Source organism: Siphateles boraxobius, unplaced genomic scaffold (assembly GCF_051911475.1).
Source record: "Siphateles boraxobius isolate OS27281-9 unplaced genomic scaffold, OSU_SipBor_1 12, whole genome shotgun sequence".
In the NCBI taxonomy this organism is placed as follows: domain Eukaryota; kingdom Metazoa; phylum Chordata; class Actinopteri; order Cypriniformes; family Leuciscidae; genus Siphateles; species Siphateles boraxobius.
The window spans coordinates 26667981-26693378 of NW_027508722.1; the positions used below are offsets into that span (position 1 = coordinate 26667981).

General features: G+C 39.4%; 2 protein-coding genes across 2 annotated transcripts in view; one reads left to right on the forward strand and one right to left on the reverse strand.

The window, feature by feature from the left end:
* Window positions 1–19173, reverse strand: part of usp45 (ubiquitin specific peptidase 45) — a 49205-nt gene extending 30032 nt beyond the window's left edge. The window contains exons 1-5 of the mRNA XM_077217081.1: window positions 18851–19173; window positions 17854–17962; window positions 17470–17639; window positions 16559–16659; window positions 16027–16127 (exon numbers count right to left, since the gene is read on the reverse strand). Of these exons, the coding sequence (XP_077073196.1) occupies window positions 16027–16127; window positions 16559–16659; window positions 17470–17639; window positions 17854–17956 (475 nt within the window). The 5' untranslated portion in view covers window positions 17957–17962; window positions 18851–19173. The remainder of the gene's footprint in view (window positions 1–16026; window positions 16128–16558; window positions 16660–17469; window positions 17640–17853; window positions 17963–18850) is intronic.
* Window positions 19174–19805: 632 nt separating this feature from the next.
* tstd3 (thiosulfate sulfurtransferase like domain containing 3) lies at window positions 19806–22427 on the forward strand. The gene is made up of 4 exons (XM_077217184.1): window positions 19806–20090; window positions 20451–20639; window positions 20728–20887; window positions 21938–22427. Exons 1-4 carry the CDS (start codon window positions 19967–19969, stop codon window positions 22002–22004), a joined length of 540 nt encoding a protein of 179 aa, XP_077073299.1. The 5' UTR covers window positions 19806–19966; the 3' UTR covers window positions 22005–22427.
* Window positions 22428–25398: the final 2971 nt, after the last annotated feature.

Here is a 25398-nt window from a genome sequence, read left to right on the forward strand (position 1 = left end):
GCCTACTAGCCGAGACGCAAAGACATGCTCGAATTTCCCGCAGAAATCCACCAGTACCACTGGAATTAAAAACATTACTAAAAGCTTGTCGTTTTGGCAAGCAGATAGTTTTGAACACTGGCTGGTTATGTACTTGCTCAAATTTATTTTGGATAATTTTTAGCCCAAAAAAGTTACGGAATGCAGCTTTAAAGCTCCCGTCGGCAACAATTTTTTGATCATATTCAGTGAAATCGACACTATAATCCGACAGAACAACATAAATAAAGTGGTTTTAGAAAAAAGACCGAGCTTCTAACTCCACCTGGAGCGTGTTATTTGTTTTGGAAAAATCCACCCGTCCCGGATCATCGGGTCCAATCACCGCAGGGGGGTGTGAGATCTGACTGTCAATCACAGGTCGTGCACACGCCACCCCTCGCGCATGTTACAATCACATGCACACGCCTGAAGTTCGGCCAGTAATGAAGAGTGATGGCGGAAAAGATTCCAATTCCTCGGTTAACCTCAAGAGCTAGGAGGTAAAAAACAACACAGGAAAAGAGAACACCTGCTGAAAATAAAGAAGTAAAGAAAGAAAGTGCGTAAATAAACCAGGATCAACATCGGATCGGCATTTGAAAGGTGGAGAGATTTACGTGATTTAATTGGGTTCAAGCTGAATGCAGAGCTTGCAACATTTCTTCTCCACAGGTAATTGTGCTTTATCAACCAGTTACTTTATTTCTTAGTGTTATAGTAATTCCACAGGTAATTGTGCTTTATCAACCAGTACCTTTATTTCTTAGTGTTATGTTAGTAATGTATGTTTGCCCTAATGTGTTGGTATGGATAGCTAACGTTAGCACTTGTTGGGCAGGTTTGTTTGCACTGAAATCCGTGTGAATGTAACGTTAGGTGGATAAACATGTCCAGATGAAGGGATAAAGTTCGGCTTTTAGGAAGAATCAATGCTACTCTATCTTTCTTACGAGAGTAAGAATAGTAGTAAAGCTACTGTTATTGTATGTGCTATCTTACTAGCTCTGATATAACGTTATAAGCAGTAGAAAAATGTACAATGACCATGTCTGCCACATACAGCAATAATAGCGTTTCAGACAGACGATGGTGTTTATTTACGTTTAATTGGTGGGTAATCCATTTCGTAACAATCTACTCCAAAATGACAAAACAACAATAACAAAATACATCATGGTGTTGATGGATGCTGATGAGACGGGCGCGTTCACAGAAAATCTGGTGCACTGGCACTGACAAGCACGAAGCCAAGAACTCGGTGGGAGGGTATTCGTTGATAGTGGGGGAGGGGCATGAGAGTTGTAAACATTCAAAATTTTGCCTAAGTCCACTCAATCTGCAGACTTGCCGACTGGAGCTTTAACAATAACAACACTGCATTCTGGTCCATAACTGATAGAACAATTCTTTACTATTGTCTGAATAAAAATAAATAAATAAATAAATAAATAAAAACTAAACTCAATCATTGCTAAATGCTACAAGTGAATTTAGGCATTACAACATTTTGTTGTGCATAAAAAAAAAAGATATTTATTTAGAGATTGCCTGAAGATTATATTGATCAGCGCTATTAAACTCTTAGGGTATATTCACACCAGGAAAGTCCACTAGTTCACTTGCTTTGGTCCGGATCAAATAACAAAAATGTTTTTTGTTTAGTGTGGTACGCTTTCACACTGCCCTTTTTTGCAAGTGAACCAAAATTTGTGACAAAAACCGAAATGTGTCCTAAGGTCATCTATTCATTGGACAGAAATTCTCAAGCAGGGAAAAGCAAGAAAGTGCAAAAACAGGCTAATCATGGAGGTCTTTTGAAGTGCAATATTTATTATTTTACTGATTTGGTGTCATCAGCTACTAATGCAATATGAAGAAACTTATGAGCATCATGATCATATGGGGGAATGTAACGTAACTTTGCTTTTCATTTATTACTTAAAGCTTACTTGAAGTTCTTCGATACCACATAAAGAAACTACTAGCCTAACTCATAAAGTTTGAACATTATTAAAAACAAGTGAACGGTCAGTAATAAAATAAGAACAAATACACAAATTACAAGCAGATATTCTAAACAAAGTTACAAAGTTTAACAGTAGTATTCAGGTACAGAAATTAAATATAGTTTCATCTTTATTAAAATTGTATTTTGTTGTTTTATTAACATTAATGACACTTTCACTGTCTGTCACTTTAAGACCGAATGCACGGAGCGAAAAAACTGAAAAACATCTGGTTTCTTTCTCAACTGTCCACTTATGACATAACCGAGAGAATACTTGCCGAAAATACTTTGCATTTAGTATTTTAACATAATTGCATGTGTCCTTTCAAGGGCAAGGAAATTAAAAAGGGGAATCAATTTGGTGTTTGAGCGCTGTCTGAAATGCGCCTCTCTCTCTCTCTCTCTCTCTCTCTCTCTCTCTGCATGTGCACGCTTCGGGTGAAGATAACACGCAAGTCCCGATTTTCGATGGTCGTGAATGGCTGTGGCTTATTGCAATTTAAGCCCCCATTTCGCCATAGAATTCAGATTTTATCTCCTTCAGCAAGTTTCACTTCGCTGACCTCCGGATGAGAAGCCTCGCCGCCGTTGTAAAGCCTTCAACGCAACAAGCACCTGCTAAGCAGTTCTGAGGACGCCGGCATCCTGGTTTTCAACTGGACGCTACCTTCAGCCCGCTGTTCTGCTGTGCCATCCGGCGCACACCCTTTACAAGCAAATAGTGTGTTCGCCGTAGTGACTCACTTTTCTAAAAGAGCAATTTCGAGGGGCTTTTTCAAATGCCTCAAGTCTCCTGTGCCTTGTGCTCTGAGGCCCTCTCTTCGGCGCAGATCGTCACATCCTCTGCGCTCCCTCTCTGGGCCGTAACCACACGGAAGCTGCACTCGTTAAGGGCGGCTGCCCGGAGAGTGATGAAATGGCGCTCTCCATCCTGCGGTCTCGTCTGGCTACCTTCGCACATGACAACCCCGCGCCTCCCGCTCATCCTTTTCCACTGATCGAGCCGCGCAAGAAAAAGAGCCGCCCACAGAGGATGCCAGAGATGAACACGAGCGAGCACACGCCGGCCCAGTCCCCGCGTGCCTCGCTCTCTCCCAGAGAAACACCCTCGCCGGTCCTATTTAGTCAGGCAGACCAGCGCAAGTTGCCGGTCTCATCTCTTTTGGTGGATCAGACGAGGAAGATGAGAAGGATGACAGCGATTCTCTCGCTTCATCCGAATGCAAGGAATGAATGACCCCGCGCCAGCGCGAACGACGTGAGAACCAGCTTTGATGCAGAACTTCTCCGCGTGCTAAAGCCTTCCATCACCTCAACGCTCTCGACCTTCGACAGCGCTGTGGAAAAAGGGTACTAAGCGATTCCTCCTCTCGAAGAGGCGGTGGCCGCACACCTCTGCCCGCCCACCGCTATGGGATCTGAATTGCTAAGGCGACCCACCCATCGAACACTTGCCGCATCACTTCAGCTTTCCCTGGCCAAGCTTACGCCTCCGCTGGCCAAGCTGCATCGGCGTTTCACACCATGGCTGTCCTCCAGGTTTTTCAGACCAAACTTCTCCGCTCAATGGACGAGTCTGGACCTGAACCGGAAGCTTTCAGAGACCTGCGCAGCGCCACACACCTGGCTCTGAGAGCTACCAAATCAACCGCCCATACGATTGGTAGGTGCATGGCGAGCTTGACGGTGCTTGAACATCATCTTTGGTTGAACTTAACAGAGATGAAGGATGCAGATAGGGCAGTTTTTCTCAACTCCCCTATCTCCACCACGAGTCTGTTCCGCCCAGCAGTCAAAGGTTTCGCGGAACGTTACACAGTGGCCCAGAAAGCGTCGCAGGCTATGCGTCACTTCCTCCCTAAACAATCCAGCTCTACTTCGGGCCGCCAGGAGAGGGCGCCGCCTCCTCAGCTAGCGAAGCCAGCGCTGCCGGTCTCCCAGCCCCCCCCAGCGGCTGAAGTCCATCACCGCTCTCGCTCAAAAAAGCGACAGCAGTGTGACGGGGACCCCGACCCAAGATTGTGTTTGATCCGGAGCCTCGAAAGCCTTCCTAGCCACGGTGACAGGAAGGAAAAGAGAGTGTTTGAGTCCCGTCGAGGCCGGACCAACCTCCATAAAGCTTTTCACACATCTCCCAGTCCCCTTTTTAGTTCAGACGTCTGGGAACTTCAACATTGCAGTAAACAAGTCTGTTTTAAAACATGCACACCTGCAAACAAATGCAGTTTTTACGGCAACCAAAATAAAGCACGAAAAGAGGTATTTTCTGTCTGTAATAAATGTAGGCTGTGTGCCCACTATAAAGTACGCACCCCTGCACATAAGCACTGTCCCCACAGTATCAGTTTTCCCTCCGACTCACGCTGGAGATGTAATAAATGTAGATCGTGTGCCCACTATGAAGTATGCACCCCTACACATAAATACTGCTCCCACAATGTCAGTTTTTTCCCCAGCTCACGCTGAAAATGTAATGAATGTAGGTTGTGTGCCCACTATCAATTACACACCCCTGCACGTAACAGCTGGGCGGCCGGGTCCCTATCACAAAGCGGCCCGTCCCTAGACTTCATTCAACCCCTAGCTATGCAGGCCAAGGCCTGGCAAGCCATCCCTGGAACATCAAAATGGGTGTTGAACGTAATAAAACGAGGCTACTCGCAACAGTTTGCGCACAGACCCCCGCGCTTTCTAGCTGTGGTCGAGACATCGGTGAGAAGCGACGCAGCTCACGTCCTTCACACCGAAGTGTCAAAACTAATAGTGAAAGGGGCTGTAGAGCCAGTCCCCTTATCACTAAGCAAGTCAGGCTTTTACAGTCGATATTTCCTCATTCCAAAGAGAGATGGCGGCCCCAGGCCCATCTTAGATCTCAGACACCTGAACAAAGCGCTTATGACGCGCCCGTTGAGAATGCTGACAACCAAACAAATCCTCACGCAGATTCACCCGGGGGATTGGTTTTTCTCAGTGGATTTGAAAGATGCTTACTTTCTCATTCAGATAGCACCCCATCACAGGCCATTCTTGAGATTTGTCTTCGAGGGGCAGGCTTATCATTACACAGTCCTACCATTCGGGTTATCCCTAGCACCTCGTACGTTTACGAAGAACATGGATGCAGCTCTCGCCCCCCTGAGACAACGGGGAGTGCAAGTGTTGAACTACCTCGACGATTGGCTGGTTATAGCCCAATCGGAGGCACAGTTAATAACTCACAGATCCTGGCTCCTCAGCCATCTAGAATGCCAAGGTCTCAGGATCAATGCTTCAAAAAGAGCACTGTCTCCCAGCCAGAGTATATCTTTTCTGGGAACAGTCATAAATTCTATACAGATGAGAGCGCGGCTTAAGTCAGAGCGCTCACTCGCCATTTAGCGTCTAGCGGCATCGTTCAGAGCAGGTGCTTGCGGTCCTCTCAAGAGATTTCAGAGAATGTTAGGCCTCATAGCCTCAGCATCATCAGTACTCCAGTTGGGCCTACAGCATATATATACTGTATATTTCCTATATAAATCGCCAAGGGCGGTCTCAGGTCGAGCAACCTGCACACTATGGCCAAACACCTCTTGCTATGCGGTGTGGATATGCTATCCAGACACAGGCATCTTTATGATCTAAAATGGTCAGTGTTCTCCAGCTGGTGCACAGCGCGGAAACTGGATCCCAACTCATGTGGAGTAACAAGGGTACTTTCCTTTCTACAAGAGCTTTTGGACGCTGGTTCGCACCTCCTCCATGCTCACATGGCTGGGCAATCACTGGGAAGAAATGCCCTAGTCATGGGCTTCCTCAAGGGGGCCAGAAGGCTAAACCCGCCTCAACCCCCCTCTATACCTATTTGGGACCTTTCCACGGTGCTGGAGGCCATGAAAGGTGCCCCTTTCGAGCCACTTCAGTCTGCTGGCCTGCAGCCGCTTTCACTCAAAACTGCCCTCTTGCTAGCACTGGCATCAGTCAAGCGAGTGGGTGATTTGCAAGCACTCTCAGAGAGCGCTTCCTGCCATGAATTCGGCCCAACGACTCCAGAGTTGTCCCGAAGCAAAGGCCTGGGTACGTTCCTAAAGTGCTCTCAGCTCCGTTTAGGGCACAGGATATTTCGCTGTCAGCTCTTCCTTCATCAGAAGACGAAAAAGATGCGAACCTACTCTGCCCTGTGAGGGCTCTCAGAGTCTATTTGGAGTATTCTGCCCCCTTCAGGCAGTCAGAACAGCTCTTCGTGTGCTTCTGGCCTGCACCAGAGGTTGTGCGGTCACGAAGCAGAGACTGTCAAACTGGATAGTTGATGCTATCTCGCTGGCTTATGAGTCTAAGGGCATCTGCTGTCCCATAGGCATCAAAGCTTATTCCATGAGAGGCATGGCCTCATCGTGGGCTTGGTCGAGTGAAATACCAATTGAAGATATTTGTGCGGTGGCAGGCTGGGCCTCACCATCCACATTTATGAGGTTTTATAATATGGAAGTGCCCGCTTTGCAAGCGAGGGTTCTTTCTGTATGAATAAAGTGTTAAAGGATTAGTTCACTTTTTAAAAAAACTTTTGCTGATAATTTACTCACCCCCATGTCATCCAAGATGTCCATGTCTTTCTTTCTTCAGTCGAAAAGAAATTAAGGTTGTTGATGAAAACATTTTAGGATTTTTCTCCATATAATGGACTTCACTGGGTACCAAACGGTCCATAGTCCAAATGACAGTTTCAGTGCAGCTTCAAATGGCTTTAAACGACACCAGACGATGCATAATGCTGCGTTCACACCGGACGTGAATAGCGCGTCAGGCGCGAGTGATTTCAATGTTAAGTCAATGCAAAGACGCGTTACGCGCGTAAAAAATTCCTGCGGCGCGAATGAGGCGTGGAGCGCGGTGCGGTAGACGCGAATACGCCTCATTCGCACGTCAAGTTCGCGCGAATGGCACGAATTGAGCGTCTGGCGCGTTTGGAGCGTTTGGAGCGTTACGCGCGAATGGTGCATTTTGTGCATTCACACGTTTGACGCGATTTCGCGTCTGCCGCCCGAGTTGAAAAATCTGAACTTTGGCGTCAATTCGCGCCGCGTTAACCAATCAGGAGCCTAGCTGCTTGCTGCTGTCACGTGGTGAACTATCTGGATGCTTCAATACATTATTTTGTAATGGTTCTAATGCACAACAAAGCAACTATTTTATCACATAAAACTTGATTTAAATATATAGACATTCATTTTGTATTGAATTCTGTTTATTCCATATCTAGATTATATTAAATATTATTATAATGTGAAGACAAACATACTGCATTATAAGTTCATGTCTGGACAGTGTTGTGTGTGAGAGAGAAAAAAATCACAGGACAGATTAATCACTTTTGGAGGCTGGCTCCATCATCAAAACAAAAATAAATGACAGATTAGGTGGATGAGGGCGAGGGTGATCCTCGCTCCGATGCGGGACAACAGGTCATTAAGCTGGGCGCGGGACAGGCGGAAGTACCGCTGAAAGCGGCCGTCATCCAGGCGCAGCTCCTGGAGCGAGCAAATGGTGAAACTCGCCACACTGGGTCGAAGGGTCAGGTGGACACAAATACGGCGACGATGACCCCTACGCCGCCGTTCTGCTCTCCAGAGCAAATACAGAGCTGTGACTCTCTCGGTGAATGCTCGATCAACATAAAAAAGATGGCCGCCAACGGGTTTCGATTGTGACGCGCGTAAATTTCGCTTCAAACTTTTGTTTTTTTACGCGCGTCAAGAGCGATTCAAGAATGGATTCAAAGTGTTCAAGCGTATAACTAGACGCGGTAGGCGCGAATTTGACGCGCTATTCGCGTCCGGTGTGAACGCAGCATAAGGGTCTTATCTTGCGAAACGATCGGTCATTTCAAAAATAAATTTTAAAGTTTAAGTTTTATAAGCACAAATGCTCGCCTTGCTCTGTTCTGTGATGCACGTTAGTTCGCCTGGGACTCTCCTGTTTGAACTTGTTCATCAAAATGAACAAATCTTTTTGAGTCATTTTGTTCGTTGAATGAACGAAATGACTCGAAAAAAAGATTTGTTCATTTTGATGAACGAGTTCGAACAGGAGAGTCACGAACGTGCTTCACAGAACAGAGCAAGGTGAGCATTTGTGCTTATAAAACTTAAACTTTTTTATTTATTTTTGAAATGACAGATCGTTTCGCGAGATAAGACCCTTATGCATCGTCTGGTGTCGTTTAAAGCCATTTGAAGCTGCACTGAAACTGTCATTTGGACCTTGGACCGTTTGGTACCCAGTGAAGTCCATTATATGGAGAAAGATCCTAGAATGTTTTCAAACATTTCAATGTTTTCATGTCTTCAAAGAAAGACATGGACATCTTGGATGACATGGGGGTGAGTAAATTATCAGCAAAAGTTTTTTAAAAAGTGAACTAATCCTTTAAGCACATTTTCACAATTATAAGGCCCGACGTCTGTCTGGTCTATAAGCGACGCCCATTCTGACGGGGTCTGATGCGCGCATAGCGTCCTGATTGGTTCGCGCATCCTAGGCGACTCGCCATAGGTTTGTGCAGTTGCCACAGCACAGCCAATGAGCAAGTTAAGGGGCTCAGCAGTATGTCTGCTGTGCAGCTACACGGCGTTTTAAAAAAATTGCTTCAATATTCTCGAGAAAAAGAGTTTTCCCATAGCGTAAGCTAACTTATGCAATACTCTTTCCCTACTCTCAGGGAACCTAGGTTACGTCAGTAACCAAGACGTTTGATTCAATCAAACCAAACAAGACAGGTGTGAATACACTCTTAGTTTTAAAAATTCAGTGTTAGATAGTAATCTTTATATGGGAAAAATATGGGAAATGAACATGGCCAATTAAATAACCAATATGCCTCAAAATAAAAATAGTCTCTTATATCATCCTATAACCTATATGGCACGACATTCTGCCAAATATTCTTTTTTTGTGTGTTTCATGCAAGAAAGAGAGTCATACAGGTCTGGAATGACAAGAGGATGGAATTACATTTTCATTTCAGGTGAACCATTTACACTTGGTCACTATCACATTGAGAGAATTCATTTTTTATATCTGCTTTTTGTATACATGACTCCATCGCAGCAGAGGACTTTCCGAGAAGAGTCAAGCACAGATTTATAGAAGTTAATGCACTGAACATGTACATTTTTCAAAATCTTCCCTTGTTTCTCACAAAGTGAAGGACAACTCTCCTCAGGCTGAAGACAGCAAGCAGTCATGAGGAAGGCCGAGCAACACCAAATGTCTTATTAATTTGTTGTGGCCATGGGGCATGAAAACCGTGCTTCATTGCCATCTGAGGCCAAGGGTATCCAACGTCTTGATTCCTTCATGCACACACACGTACACACACACCACACACACACACACACACACACAATGTGCTGTTCGCGTTGGCCCTGGATTGACCTAAATAGAAAGGCATTTTCCCACCCGAGGCTAACCATCCTCGGTAATCAACAAGACCTAGCTGTAAAATCCTCAACATAAATAGATTAAATGTAAAACGATGTTTAAAAACCATCCAAGTGTATATCAAATATAGGCTAATTTGAGATTCGAAAATACAGTGAACAGATAAAGAAAAATAAGAGAGTTGTGAAGGGATTACATCAGAACCCTGAAGAACCCAAAAGAACAAAGATTTTCTATGGGGTTTTACAATGTTTTTTTTTTTTTTTTCAATTTAGGAGTAAAATAAAGCCTGTGGTAAACATAATTTTGACGTTATTTTCAAAAACATAAACTGCACACACTAACGCCCAGACTGTCTTATCTAGTGACTTATTAGAAACATACCTTTAAAAAAAATTGTAAAACATTTTTGGTATGGGAGTGTGTAATTTATGTTGTAGAACAAAACCTCAAAGTATCGTCAAGTTAAGTTTACCACAAGCTTTATTTTTCTCATAAATTGAAAAACCCCATTATCAAACCCCAAAGGAAAATCTCGAAGCAACCATGGGGAAATTAGTCTTCGGAGTTCTGATGTCATCCCTGCACCACTCGATTTAGGAGGCATTTAGTAGATTTGGAAGCAGGAATGCACTGATGTTAAAAATGTTGGCTAATACCAATAATTTGATAATTATTTTTTACGCTATGAAATAATAAGATAATAAAAATTATATACTAATTTTGCCCAAATAAATGAAAAATAAAACTACACACAATTATTTACATTTGAAAATAGATAAATGATAAGTTAATTTGGGCATTACATAATTGTAATGTACAGTATGAAAAATGGATATTCAGTTAGTCTGGGATTAGTTAAGGATAACATTAAAAGGGGAACTCGGCAACTCTAGCCATTTCTTCGCTGATTTTCACTTTTGTTGTCGCATATTGTCTCAACGAGCTCCCCCCACAGATGTGGGGCGTATATTTCACAACACTGTCGTAAAAAAAACTCACTTGCGGCACCCTCCTACCCCTTTCTACCGCTGCTCATGTGCATTTGATATTATCGGAGCCGGCCAACTTTATGATGTGGAGCTATGTCTACAGAGGTGGGTAATACATCATACACAGTATCATATGGCGTGTGTGTTAATGTCGAATTGCCGTAAAGCAGTTTGTGTTTCTCGCTCGTTCTCGCTTCTCACGAGACTTCCTTTTTCTAACTTACCGGAACGTTAGTCACCATGTTGCAAGGTTGGTTTTCTGCCTGGGAACATTGGGCGAAGCGGGGAAAGTCACCATGCTCACCAGAACAGGTTATTTAACCATCCAAATGATTTCTAAACAGGTTTAAGAAGTTGAAATAGTTGCCATGTTCCCCTTTAACAGTGTTATTATATTATTAGTGTTTTAAAAAAAATTGTTTACGGCACTGCAAAAATCGAAAATACGGGAAAAAAGTATGCACAATTAAATCTTAAATATGACACAGATAATTAAAGAAAAACTGCCAATAACCAATATGGTACTGATATATTGTGCATCCCTACTTCGAAATGCTACTTTCCAAGTGCTGAGATACCCCGAGTACTCTAAGTTCTCTGTGTTAATTTTATCATGCAATTGTTTACAACTGTGTTTAAAAAAAAATGAATTTAAACCTGAAATGTAAAGCAAAATAAGTTTGAACCCTCACCTCATGAAATATGAAATGAGATTGAAAATCAATATGAGAAAATAAAGATTCAACTGCTGCATGTGCCAGCTTGTGATGCCTATTGAAGCAAAAACATTTCAATTTCCTCAAACAATGCCTTCCCATCTGTGTTTCAAGCGCAAGCCTGGCTCTCTGAGGTCAAGTCTCTTTCTACCAAGACTCTGGTACTTGAGCTGAAGGCCTTTTTTGGTGAGAGAGCGCAGTTAATAGATTTTCTTTCTTCTCCTTGCTGTTGTTGTGGAAAACTATTATGGGTTCTGGAAAATTCTTGCTGGGGCTCTTTTGTACCATGAGTCTTTGAGAAAAAGCGAACACAACAACAAGCTCTGTCTAAAAAAACCCTGGCCTTCAAATATTGCAGAAACGCAATTTCACCAGCTCATCTATGCCAGCGCCAGTCCATTTCACAGACACAATGACCGCCTGTTTCCTCCTCATTTAGTCAGCCCACCTGGAACAATGAGCATGGAAGAATGGCAACAGGTAATTTAAAGAGTTGGGTAAGAAAGATGTGGGCAGGAGGTGGCCCAACTCTGGCCCAAAACCACAGACCACCACCAGCTACCTTCTGGACCTCACCAGAAAAATAAAAAACACCAAGTGGGCAACTGTTTTCCCTTTTCTGTCTTCAGATTTCTGTCTCTGGGAGTTTATCAGGCTTGACTGGAAAGACATTATAAAAAAATGATGAATGGTGCAAAGATAAGTGAGTCTGTCTGGACTAGAAAGGTTTTCCACTATAAGAAAGAATCAAAGTTTGTTCCCAAACTTAGTTGTGAAATAATAAAAACTGAGTTTTCATTATTATAATTTTATAATGTTTGGAATACAGCTATTTCATAAGCAAAAAATCTCTCACAACATCCGTTGCCTTTCAACAGCTGAGAATGCTCTATATATGAAACAAGCTCCCCTCCAGACGAAAACGAGACCCTCTCCCTGAAGCTCGGAGTGAGCAAAGAGGGATCATGGGAGATGTGGCTGGGCAGGGGGAGGAGCAGAGCTCAGGATCCCATCCCCACACAGCTGCAGCCGTTCTTCAGGGAATCCGACCGGGGAGCACCACTCGAGCGCCTAATGCCATTAATGAGCCCAGCCATGCGGCAGTAACGGAATTGGAGCACAGCTTCTCTAGCAAGAGCCTGGATGCCCTTGGAGTGGCGGGAGACCAGTTAGGCTGGGTTTAACTAAACTTAACTTTGATACACCAGAGCATGAGTCCATGGACAGGGGCAGAAATGGATTCAATTAGTGTTAAGCATCATGCAAGGACAAGGTGGTAGCATATTTCACTGCTATGTGAAATTGTACATTAGATTTTGCTCATCACTGAAAAAAGAAATAAGCCTTTTAACAGACACTGTACCTCGGTTGGAGGTGTTGTCTAATCTTACATACCAGAGAAAAAAAGCTGTCTTTCATGGCACATAGTTGAAACTTGAATAAATAATAATATAAAAACAACAGACAATGTATTTTAAGTTGTTTCTTCGTAATAATGAAGAAACACAACTACATGATCATACTCTGTTATGCTGATCCTCATTATTTCAGCCAGGCTTTACAATATCGATGAATTACATGGGTGAATCTCATGAAACTTGCAAGAACACTTGCACTGTTTTACTGCAAATTTACTAAATAAAAAAACAACAGGAAAAAAAAAAATTTGCCTGAAGAAAATTAAGCCTACATACATATTTAACCGTTCAAAAGTTTGATTGGCAAGTCACTTATGCTCACTAAGGCTTCATTTATTTGACTAAAAATACAGTAAAATAAGTAATCAAATGTTATTACAAAGAAATAACTGGTATTTTTTATATATTTTAAAAGGAAATTTATTCTACTGATGGCCATGGTAAATGTTCGGCAGGCATTGCTCCAGTCTTCAGTGTCACACGATCCTTCAGAAATCATTCTAATATGCTGATTTAATTCTCAAGAAACATTTCTTATTGTGATGCTTAATATTTTTGTGGATTATTCGATGATTGGAAAGTTTAAAAGCACTTATACAGCATGTATTTGCAATAGAAATCTTTTGTAGCATTAAAAATGTAAACTTTGTCCCTTTTAATGAATTTAATGCATCCTTTCTGATTAGAAGTATTAATTTCCTTAAAAAAATAATCTAACCCCAAACTTGTGAGCAGTAGTATACATTGAGACATTATGTTTATGCCAATTAAGCACATTGTTATGAAAATATCACAATGTAAAAAAGGAGAGGAAAAATATCTTTATTATGAATAGAAATGTAATTTATTTCTCTCTAATTATATTTTCTTCAGATTGTGAGGTTACCCACGTGTGTTCTTGATAGATACATTTAAAAAAATGAATGCCAATTGGAAGACATCAAAATGTACATACAGTAAACTTTGTGATGAAGATGATCATGACATGTGCATGGACCTGATGAAAAGTCAAGATTAGCAGGTGGAGAACTCATGGCAAAATCCTAAATATTCAGAGGAGGACTTCTACTGTGCTTTGTGGTTATAAATAAGCAACGGGTTTTAAAATACTACACTATGCATTCCCGGAAGTTGTGTATACTCTTACTATAAGGACAGTTCAACTCAAGCAACCTGGGGTTAAGCCTTCTGCTCAAGGGCATAATGGTGATGATGGTGAGCTCATGAATCCCTCCAACAGATTAAAAACAAAAGTGTAGCAGAGTAACTTTATCATGGGTCCAAGGCATCGCTGCTGCTGGAGCTCTAGGTGGAGCCAGGGAGCTGCTCAATGACAGAAAGCACTCAGCTAATTACAGCTAAGTGATACAGAATTGAATATATCACCTATAGGAGAGAAATCAATGCTAAAATGAGGGTCACTGTAGTTTGCCTTTAGGCAGTTTTAAGTCTTTGCAGTTTCTGTACAGTACCCATCTGCCAAAAGATGCACTTCTTTCTTACAATTATCATTGTATTTTTTTAAATTTTCTAAAATTATTTTTTTCTAACAACGTTATATTCCGCAAAAGGCGGAACTCTGAAGCGCGGAAGTGCAGCGCCCGGACAGTCTGTTGCGTGCGCAACTGCACATAAGCGCATAACAGAGATGCATGATGGCTGAGTGCAAAATCCCAACACAGCCTCTTTGTTAAAAGTAAACGTATGGAAAATAGGCATAATTTCATTGTGGACTATTTTGTATTTTTGTATGAGAGCTGCTTTCTTTATTGTTTAGTTTTCACATCAATATGCTGTAATAGCAGATCTGTTATTCGGACATTATACATTGGTTTACCTGTACTGCCCCTCCAGTCATAGTGTGTATCAGTGCAGCAATGCCAGTCACAAAAAGTTACATTTTGACTGCTCTCTGCAGATGATCATTTACTTTTTTTGTATAAGCTGTTTTTGGATTTTGATTTTGGTCAAGTCATAAGTCTTAGACTCTTTATTATTTATTTGTATATAAGAGCAGCTTTGTATGTTACTAATTATTCAGAATATGCTTAAGTCCACAAGCATTATGTTTGAATGAGAGCTGCTAGTACATCCTTCTATATTTTTTTGTATGAAAGCTGTTTGTGATTTTGCTAAAGCAAAATGTTTTTTTTTTGTCTGAAGGATTATATTGCTCATTGCACAATGCACATAACAGGAGGATGTTGGTTAGAAGTATATTATTAAATGTTAGAGATTCAGAATATGTTGAAGTTTGTATTCATTTACTACAAGTATGCTGCTAGTGCAGTCACACATTTCTTTTCCTGTTGGTTCATTGCAATGTTGGGACATATGCTGGCAAATGTAGCCTTACAGTTGACTTGCCAAATCACTTCCATTTGTTTTATTAATAAAATATATTGGAAGTAAATTCTTTATGGGTCATTACAAATACTTTGCTTTAAAAGTACCAAGTTGTCACACACACAAAAAAAGATGCATCGATAATCGATAAAAGCCCTCTGAATCGAATCGAATCGTGAGGTGCCTAGAGATTCCCGACCCCTAATAAAGATTCTAGATAAGATTATAACTGGCCAAAGTAATTGTGAAACCCTGCTCTGGAGCAGTTAGCACCACTTTTGCATGGTTAATCCCAAATTGCTGTGCTAAAATTGCAAAGTAAGAAATTATTAGAAATTGAACATATTACAATTATATATGCCTCCTATTTTGAGCTTCCTGCAAAACTGAAAAGCTTTGTACTGTAATCTAATAAGTTAGGCTAGTCATTATTTAAATTGGTTATACGCTGTATGTATCCAATCATGGTTGCTGGCGCCACAAATATCCAAATAAAATTGTAAACTCAGGGCTTAGGTATGTACAGTGTGAAATAAAAAATGAGCAGTTTGAAACGTGAGACAACATATCCAAGGATTCTATTTAGAATGGGGTTTAGAATGACTAAGTCTTTAATGTGTGAAAAGCCTCATATATATTTAAAAAAAAAAAAAAGCTATATGCACAAAACTGAATTTTCGTAAATATAGGAGAGGACACTCAAAAAACAGCAGATTTTTTGTCAATGACAAAAAATACAGAAATATACAGTGCTTTCAGGTTGCCTAAAGAGTGTGAATGTCTCCTCATTGTATCTGAAAAACTAAACTGAGTGATCCCAGGGCAAAGGTCAGTGATGACAGTTGTGATAACATGGCATTGCTGTGTACAGAGAAACAATGAGGAGCTTCTAAAAGAGACATTTGAAAGAAAACCCAGCTCTTATTTAAGCTCTAAAAAAACAAGGCAATTTTCAGATTTAATCTGTAAATAAGAGTCAGCTTCTATCAAACATGAATCTTCACAACAGCGTAATGACCTTCACTACTATTAGCAGATGAGAAAATAAGTGTTTTCCTATAATTAAAGATAAAGTCACATTTCTGCATGTTTTTGTGTGGAATAACTACCTGAGACGGCCTTTGCTGAGTGCTTCTGCAGGAAGTCCAGAGTCTGAGCCAGGGCTTTCTTATTGCAGTGAGTGGAGAGCTCTTCTTTACATTCAAAGCACCTATTAAAGGTGAGCAAAACTAATGTCAAAATGCAACCTATTATGCATTTTATGTCTAATACAAAAGAGCGTACACATCTTTGAAAGCTGCATTTATTTGACCACAAATACAGTAATAATGTGAAATATTTAAATTAACTGTTTTGCATTTTAATACACTGTTTTGTAATGTATTCCTGCGATGTCAAAGCTGAGTTTTGGCAGCCATTACTCCAGTCTTCACTATCACAAATAACTTTTTTCATTGATTAATAGAAAGTTCTAAAGAACTGCATTTTTTTTTATAAAAAAATTTAATAAATGTAAATATTAAAATGAAATGCATCCTTAATAATTTCTTTGAAAAAATCTTACTGACACCAAACCTTTGTGTATATGGATAAATGATCAAATAATCATACAATACAGCATAATCAATTGACATTTCCTACCAGGCCTTCCATGTACTGAGGCTGATGGTGATACAGTGAGAGTCAGAACGATGAGCTTGTTGATGTTTTGTGGAATGCTGAGTTTCTGCCTGGTTACAGCCCTGGAAGATAGAGCAACAACAGCAAGGTTTGAAGGTTGGCATATATTTTAAGATCTAGTCAAGTTTTGGTCAATACGTTTTTTTCCCACTGTCAAATCAAGGTCAAAGGTCAAAGTCTCTACCATACTCCCAAATATGCTGAACGGCTTAAATTACCCATTCAAATACTGTGAGTAAAACAGTAGAGTCACTCAATCTACTTTCAAAAATGCTCTGCGACCAGGGTAATAATATGACCTTTTAAGCATAGGCGTAATAAAAATTTATTTCCCCTTGGTTTTGACACTTGCAGTACCCAACAACCACTGCTGCCATTTTTATCACCTCTTTTCACAACACGAACATTCAAAAGTTTTGGGTCAAACTTTTGATACTTTTATTCAAGTACGCAAATTTCTCAAAAGTGACAGTAAAGACTTTTGCATTGTTACAAAAAAAATCTATTTCAAATAAATGCTGTTCTTTTGAACTTTTTATTCATCAAAGAATCCACAAATAATATATAATTTGTATCAACACTGATTACAAAAAAAAGTATTCTTAAGCACCAACCAAATCAGAATATTAGAATGACTTCTGAAGGATCATGTGACTGAAAACTGGATGGCTGTGAACAATTCAGCTTTGCCATCACAGGAATATTTTAAAATTATAATAATGTCACAGTTTTTACAGTATTTGCGCCTTGGTGATTATATGATACTTTTTTAAAAATCATACTGACCCCAAACTTTTAGACAACATATTCACAAAATGCCTTAAAAAAGCATGAATGCTTAAAATGAACTACATAGAGTGAGAAGATCTGACCTGGAACCCACACTTGAGGCACACAAGGATGTCATGTACTCCTGCTGCTTCTCCCTCAAGCACATTCCTCTCCTTAAGACAATCGGAGCACACCGACCACAGGCTGCCCGTCACTGCCTTCTTCACTGAGCTGAGGTCCACAGCCCTGCTCACATGCTGGCACGTCAACCCTAGATGACACAAGAATACACATCTTTATTGAAGAGTTTACAACTCTATCCAAGCTTTGTTAAATCCACAATCTGAATTGGAATGATTAAGGAACTACATGCAGGATACATCCTTGATGTCTGATAAATGCTTTATATGCTTCTCTGTGATTTTGCAACGTACATCAATGAACAATGTACTGGCATGAAAAATGACACCATAACCTTTCCTTACCGCCAACCTCATCGGACGAGTCTTCATCGCGAGGCTTCTTTGGCTTGTTAGACCGCTTGGTCATGTCTGCGGTTTTTAAAGAGAAGGGATCTTTCAACCGCATTTGTATCTGGGGGAAAAATATCACTATGTATGAGAACCAACAGCACAGTTAAAATTGTGTTTCTGAAGCCTAAAATTATCACATAACACATACACATGAGGGCCTCAGCACACTTCTGAGATGGGCACAAAATGACACAATTATTTAAAAGACTTATATAAAAAAAAAATCCATTGTAACTAAAACTATTTATATTAAATTACATATTTTTATTTTAATAATCCATTGTAACTAAAAATGCTTTAAAAACATTTTTAAAAGCATTTAAATAATTTAATGTAACTAAAGGCTAATAACCATTTTTTTAAATAATTATAATAAAACAATCCAAAGTAACTAAAAGCCTATAAACGGCTAAAATACGCACGCACAACATTTAAACTGATATTATATTTCTTCTTATTCTGATTTTTCCCCACAACACTGTTTGTTTTTAGTGAAGAACAAGGTTCTGGAAAGCTCTGGAATCATCTAGCTGCTATTGACACTCCTGCGAATTTTCCCTTTCCATCTCAAATATCTCAGTGGGCAAACACTACAGTAGCAGACTACCCGATCTATCTGAACTCATGAATACTGTAAGATGACAGCAATTGAATACGGTTTAGATAAGTGTCCTGCTAGCAGTTTACCCATTAACTATAACTGACGAATCGGTAAGTGAGGATAATAAAGCAATACGAGAGAATGTGTTATTAGCAAACCAATGTAGAAAAGCAAACAAGAGCACGACACCTGAGACTTGCCAGGTAACTGATACAAGTACTGACAGCAGGTACCGGCTGGTTAAAGGCCTTTGCTTCCCTAGTATTAAGTAAGATATGTTTATAACACACATTTAGAGTAGGTACAACAGTAAAAGGTTGTTGGCTTATAGTAATAAACCCAACTCACCCTGTTTATGTTCCCCTCCTCTCTAGGTTCGCAACCAAGTCAACGTCAGTTGTCAAGTGGACAGGTTGAAGAGCGAAGCTGATAACTTGCATATGCTTCCAAGTTTATAAATACGGAAGAATTTCTGTCGGTAGTTTGGTGTTCGGATCTAAAACTATGACAATCAGGAATCGAGCAATCCCCAGACAGTTTGTATTTTGATTTATAGAGTTTGTCAGCGTATTTGGTGGCATTTGGGGAAGAAGAACAGAAAGCACAAGTATCACATATGTCACGTGGTCACACCTTCAACGACGAGCTACGGATACTTGTTTGGTCAAACTCGTTTGGGTATCCTCTGTAGCTATAATAGAGCTCAGACAAAACATTTTTTAAAGTACTGTAGTGTTTTGTAAAAATGTAAAAACAAAAGAGCTATTTGAGAATTCAATATTATTGCTATATATCAAGTGAAAAATGTCACATTATCACTCTTTTTTGTGTTATTAGAGTAAATGTGTCAAAAAATAAAATAAGAAAAAGGGGAAAAACTCTCTTTTTTATTTTTACTATTTCTTATTTTATTTTTTGCATAATTTAACCAGTTATTCTTTGCTGTGTTATACGTGCGTTATATCCGGCCGATTATTTATTTTATTGTGCATGAACATTCCTCTTGTCTTGGTATTGTTTGTGTTAATATACATATTGCGATAATTTTAATCAAAATTAGGCCTATATTATCAATGTATTATTCAAATGTCAATTAAACCACATTTCTACATTAATTCTACTTATTGTCGAAATATAATATAACACGTTGTTGAACACATATGCAAAAAAATGGCAAAGGGGAAATAATGAAGAAAACATGCAAATAAAAAAGAAAAGGGAAAAAAAGTAAAACTTCAAGTAACTTAAAACTTTTTTTGTGGCTAAAAAAAGAGTAGCATACGTCACTGGTAATACGTGGTAGTTGTGCGCATGCGTACAGGAGTAGTTTATGGTTGCAATTCTGCTACGTAGCTTAGACCTGGCTTAACCTTGCGTCCCATCGTGTTTGGTCAATATTTAGACACAAACCAAGGAAAAAAGTAATATCGCCATCTTGCAGCTTTCCTTACTATAAATTCTAGCATGGCGTTAAATGTCTGTTCACGGCTGACGAGAAGTTTTGTCAGCGTTGTAGCGAGCAGAAGTGTCGTTCTTGTCACAAGACCACTGACGAGTTCATGCTGGACACATTTACGTTGCTTACAGCGTGAGTGTTGAAATATTGCAGTGTGTAAATGTAATACATCGTGATTGACATCTATAGATCTGTAAAATCCCGGCCAATCTTGCATTCGTCTTTACCGCTTTAACATAACTTAGCCTATGTGATTTCTCCCTCTGCGTTTTTTGAAAAAGATTGGGCTGTAATAAGTACTTTAAAAAATCCCAAAACCCAAGCTTGTATAATTTGTTATAAAAGGTGAAATTTTTATTTTTTGAGGTAAAATATCACTCAACATATGTCTGTAGGTAACAGACAACTAACTGTTATACGTCTAGCAAAAGAACGGCCTCTGTCGGTCAAGTGTGTGTGTGTGTGTGTGTGTGTGTGTGTGTTATCTTTCAGATATCCGTGTCATTCGTTATGATGGTGCTTCGTTACTAAATTTCAGCTCTTCTAGCCAGCCTTCTATAGATGTGTCATATGAGCAGCTGAAGAAACTGCTGTTGTCCCGATCCGGTGTGGTTATAGACGTCCGTGAGCCGTGGGAACTCAGGGAATACGGGAACATACAGGGGTCTATTAACGTTCCACGTAAGTCAGTGAATGTCCACATGCATCATGTACTGTATATTTAAAGACTCATTATATAAATTACAATACTGCATGCTCTCATCTGCAGTGGGACAATTGAATGGAGCTCTCCAGCTCAAACCTGATGAATTCAAGGAGAAATACAGAGGAGATATGCCATCACAGTCCCAAAATATAGTGTTCACCTGCCTAGCTGGTGTAAGAAGCAAAACTGCCCTGGAAGCTGCAGTGTCATTAGGATATACCAAGTGAGCAATTATGCTTATTATAGAACTATTATAGTGCTTGTTTCTTTGCCAATTTTTACACAGTTTGAGTTCTGAGCGAAACTTTGAAAAGCATGACTTCTCAGGACTATTATATTTTCAGTCCAGAAGTCAAAGAAAATGACTCTAAATGTAGCATTTACAGCATCTGTTATACCTCAAGGCAGAAGTCTTCAAATGGGGAGTCAGCAATTAGTATTTGAATTGAAAGTAAATTTGTTCAAGAAAAAACATATCAAAATAAGTATTAATAAAAAATGCAATATTAAGCTAAGTTCAACCAAAGCTAAAGTTCAGCTATATGTTTCATTATCCCTCCTACATTAAAATGCATTAAGTTACATTAAATTGTAATGTATGGGATGTATATGATTCTGTATGTCAATAATGATTTTAATGCAGGGGTGCCCAAACATTTTACTATGATGGGCCAAAAAAATTAAACTTGATTGAGTGCCGTATGCAAAAATTAAATGTTGCATTTTATTTTATATGAAGTTAACTTATATTCTCTACATTTAAATGCAAAAATAAAACAAAAGTCAAACAAAAATAAAAATTAGAAAAGAAGTGGTGCTTCAATGGCATGTTTATTTCCTATTTTTCTCCTCCTGGTATGGCATGGCAGGCCAAATCAAAGGTCATCACTGAACCAAATTTGGTTTGGCCACCTCTGTTTTTTTTTTTTTAAATACATCAAAGGTATATAATATGTCTTTTGGCACTCTAGTGGAAGAACATTGTAGCCGGAGCTACTTGTCTATATGTATATGACAAGTCATGCCGGTACTGAGAGTCTAACTTAGTCTGAATATAAACACTTCTTATAGGCATACCATAGTGATTCAAGATAAGACAAAAACACAGTTTGGAAAATGGATTCATGTACATTATATACATTTTAAACAAAAAAAAGTTACAAAGTGTGCCTTTAATGTATGATATACATACATTTATAGGCAGGGCTACTGTGAATTTTATTCTGTTTGTTTTTTCACCTTAGTTGCCTAATTGATTTTTCTCTTCCGGTAGGGTTCAGCATTTTCCAGGCGGATGGCAAGAATGGGCAGAACGTGAATTAATACAAAGCAAAGAGTGATTGTCCCATTGTAGTGTTAACACTGTGATAGAAGTTTGACTTGTTCTGCATGCAATCTCAATTGACACTGAGTCAAAATGTGCCACTAAGACTGTGTAATTTAATGGTATTAACTGGAAGTAAAGGAATGGTGTGATTACATTATAAACTAAGATGCACTAGTATATTACATATTGGGATCAATGCACATTCTACTCTGATATTTCATTTGACATATAGCCTACTGTAGTATAGTTGGAAGTATAGTAAAATTTCTGTTCAAAGAGCTGTTGGCTATTTGTCTAATACGTAAACCTAAATATTTTGAGCAGGCAATCCAAATATCAGGGCAAAAACATTTATCCAATGATTTATGTTCAGTTTGCATAGTACTATAAAGGGGAGTGTTGTTTTTGTATTCTTGAAAGTAAAACTTTAATGTTACATTGTGTGTATTGTGCTTATTTGAAAAGGTATATCTGCATTAGCTCGCATTTGTCATTTTTGATTAAAGCATCTAAAAAATGAAATGTAAATTTAAACAAACCCCTAACCTTAAGTATTAAAATTTAGCGAGTAACTCATCCTTCATTTGAATATCATCGTGTACAGGCTAGAATGGCTCGCATTTTCTTCACAAAACATAAAAATCTGATGTAAACATAATTTATGTGATTTAGTGAGATAAAACTATCAAGACAAAACACTTTAATTGCTGTTTTTTGTGCAATATAGGCCTATATTAATTTAGAAAGAAAATAACCCTTTTATGCTGCAAGGCAGCATTAAATTGATCAAAAAAGACAGTAAAGTCATTCATTATGTTACAAAAGTTTTCTTGAAATAAATGCTGTTCTTTTGAACTTTCTATTCATCAAAGAATCTGGAAAACAGTGGATCACGGTTTTAACAAAGATATTAAGCAGGACAACCATTTTAACAATAATAAGAATTTTTTTGAGAAGCAAATCAGAATATTGAATGATCTCTAAAGGATCATGTGACACTGAAGACGAGTAATAATGCTGAAAATTCTGTTTTTCCGTCACAAACATAAATTGCATTTTAAAGTACAGGTCCTTCTCAAAAAATTAGCATATTGTGGTAAAGTTCATTATTTTCCATAATGTAATGATAAAAATTAAACTTTCATATATTTTAAATTCATTGCACACCAACTGAAATATTTCAGGTCTTTTATTGTTTTAATACTGATGATTTTGGCATACAGCTCAAGAAAACCCAAAATTCCTATCTCAAAAAATTAGCATATTTCATCCGACCAATAAAATAAGTGTTTTTAATACAAAAAAAAAGTCAACCTTCAAATAATTGTGTTCAGTTATGCACTCAATACTTGGTCGGGAATCCTTTTGCAGAAATGACTGCTTCAATGCGGCGTGGCATGGAGGCAATCAGTCTGTGGCACTGCTGAGGTGTTATGGAGGCCCAGGATGCTTCGATAGCGGCCTTAAGCTCATCCAGAGTGTTGGGTCTTGCGTCTCTCAACTTTCTCTTCACAATATCCCACAGATTCTCTATGGGGTTCAGGTCAGAAGAGTTGGCAGGCCAATTGAGCACAGTTATACCATGGTCAGTAAACCATTTACCAGTGGTTTTGGCACTGCGAGCAGGTGCCAGGTCGTGCTGAAAAATTAAATCTTCATCTCCATAAAGCTTTTCAGCAGATAGAAGCATGAAGTGCTCCAAAATCTCCTGATAGCTAGCTGCATTGACCCTGCCCTTGATAAAACACAGTGGACCAACACCAGCAGCTGACATGGCACCCTAGACCATCACTGACTGTGGGTACTTGACACTGGACTTCATTTTGGCATTTCCTTCTCCCCAGTCTTCCTCCAGACTCTGGCACCTTGATTTCCGAATTACATGCAAAATTTGCTTTCATCTGAAAAAAGTACTTTGGACCACTGAGCAACAGTCCAGTGCTGCTTCTCTGTAGCACAGGTCAGGCGCTTCTGCCGCTGTTTCTGGTTCAAAAGTGGCTTGACCTGGGGAATGCGGCACCTGTAGCCCATTTCCTGCATACGCCTGTGCAAGGTGGCTCTGGATGTTTCTACTCCAGACTCAGTCCACTGCTTCCGCAGGTCCCCCAAGGTCTGGAATCGGTCCTTCTCCACAATCTTCCTCAGGGTCCGGTCACCTCTTCTCGTGGTGCAGCGTTTTTTGCCACACTTTTTCCTTCCTACAGACTTCCCACTGAGGTGCCTTGATACAGCACTCTGGGAACAGCCTATTTGTTCAGAAATTTCTTTCTGTGTCTTACCCTCTTGCTTGAGGGTGTCAATGATGGCCTTCTGGACAGCAGTCAGGTCGGCAGTCTTACCCATGATTGCGGTTTTGAGTAATGAAACAGGCTGGGAGTTTTTTAAAGCCTCAGGAATCTTTTGCAGGTGTTTAGAGTTAATTAGTTGATTCAGATGATTAGGTTAATAGCTTGTTTAGAGACCCTTTTCATGATATGCTAATTATTTGAGAGATGAATTTTGGGTTTTCATGAGCTGTATGCCAAAATCATCAGTATTAAAACAATAAAAGACCTGAAATATTTCAGTTGGTGTGCAATGAATCTAAAATATATAAAAGTTTAATTTTCATCATTACATTATGGAAAATAATGAACTTTATCACAATATGCTAATTTTTTGAGAAGATTAAAACAGAAAACAGTTATTTTGAATTCTAATGTTATTTCACAATGTCACTGTTTTACTTTTAACCGAATAAATGCAGTGAGCATAAGAGACTCCTTTCAAAAACATTAAATCTTACCGATTCCAAAAATTTTCCAACCATTTCTACCTTACAAATAAGAAAAGCCTCTTCAGCCATACATAATCTGACTGGCACTTTATAAGACTTTGTTATTGTCTTATACAAGTTGCAATGTCATCTGTGACTTATGACAACAACAGCTATACTGTCATTTTATAATAATTTCAGAATTTCTTACACACTAGCATGTGTCTTTGAGCCATACGTATGTGTCTGATTATAAGAATTATGTGTACCATTGCCATTATTAATGTGGATGTGATAAAGCTGTTTTCACCGATAAATCTGAAAAAAGCAAAACTAAGCAAAGCAGCCTCAACAACAACTGGAAAAGATAATAGTGCCTTATTATTGCCAATAAAGAGGTTAGCCTGTTGTCTTTATCAATGTTGTCATTGTTTTTTTCTGTATATGAGCACTGCTACAGGAATTACTAATGTAATTGAGTGAGATAGCAGGATTAAAATAACGCCTGAGTGATTCAGCTCATTTAGGCACTGTTCACATCTCAGAGAGATGCAGACCCAGCCTTCCTCCCACATGGCTGGCAAATCTTAGATCGTTGGAAAGAATCTTATAAACCACATTCTGTCAGCACAAAAAAAAAACAGCAGCAACA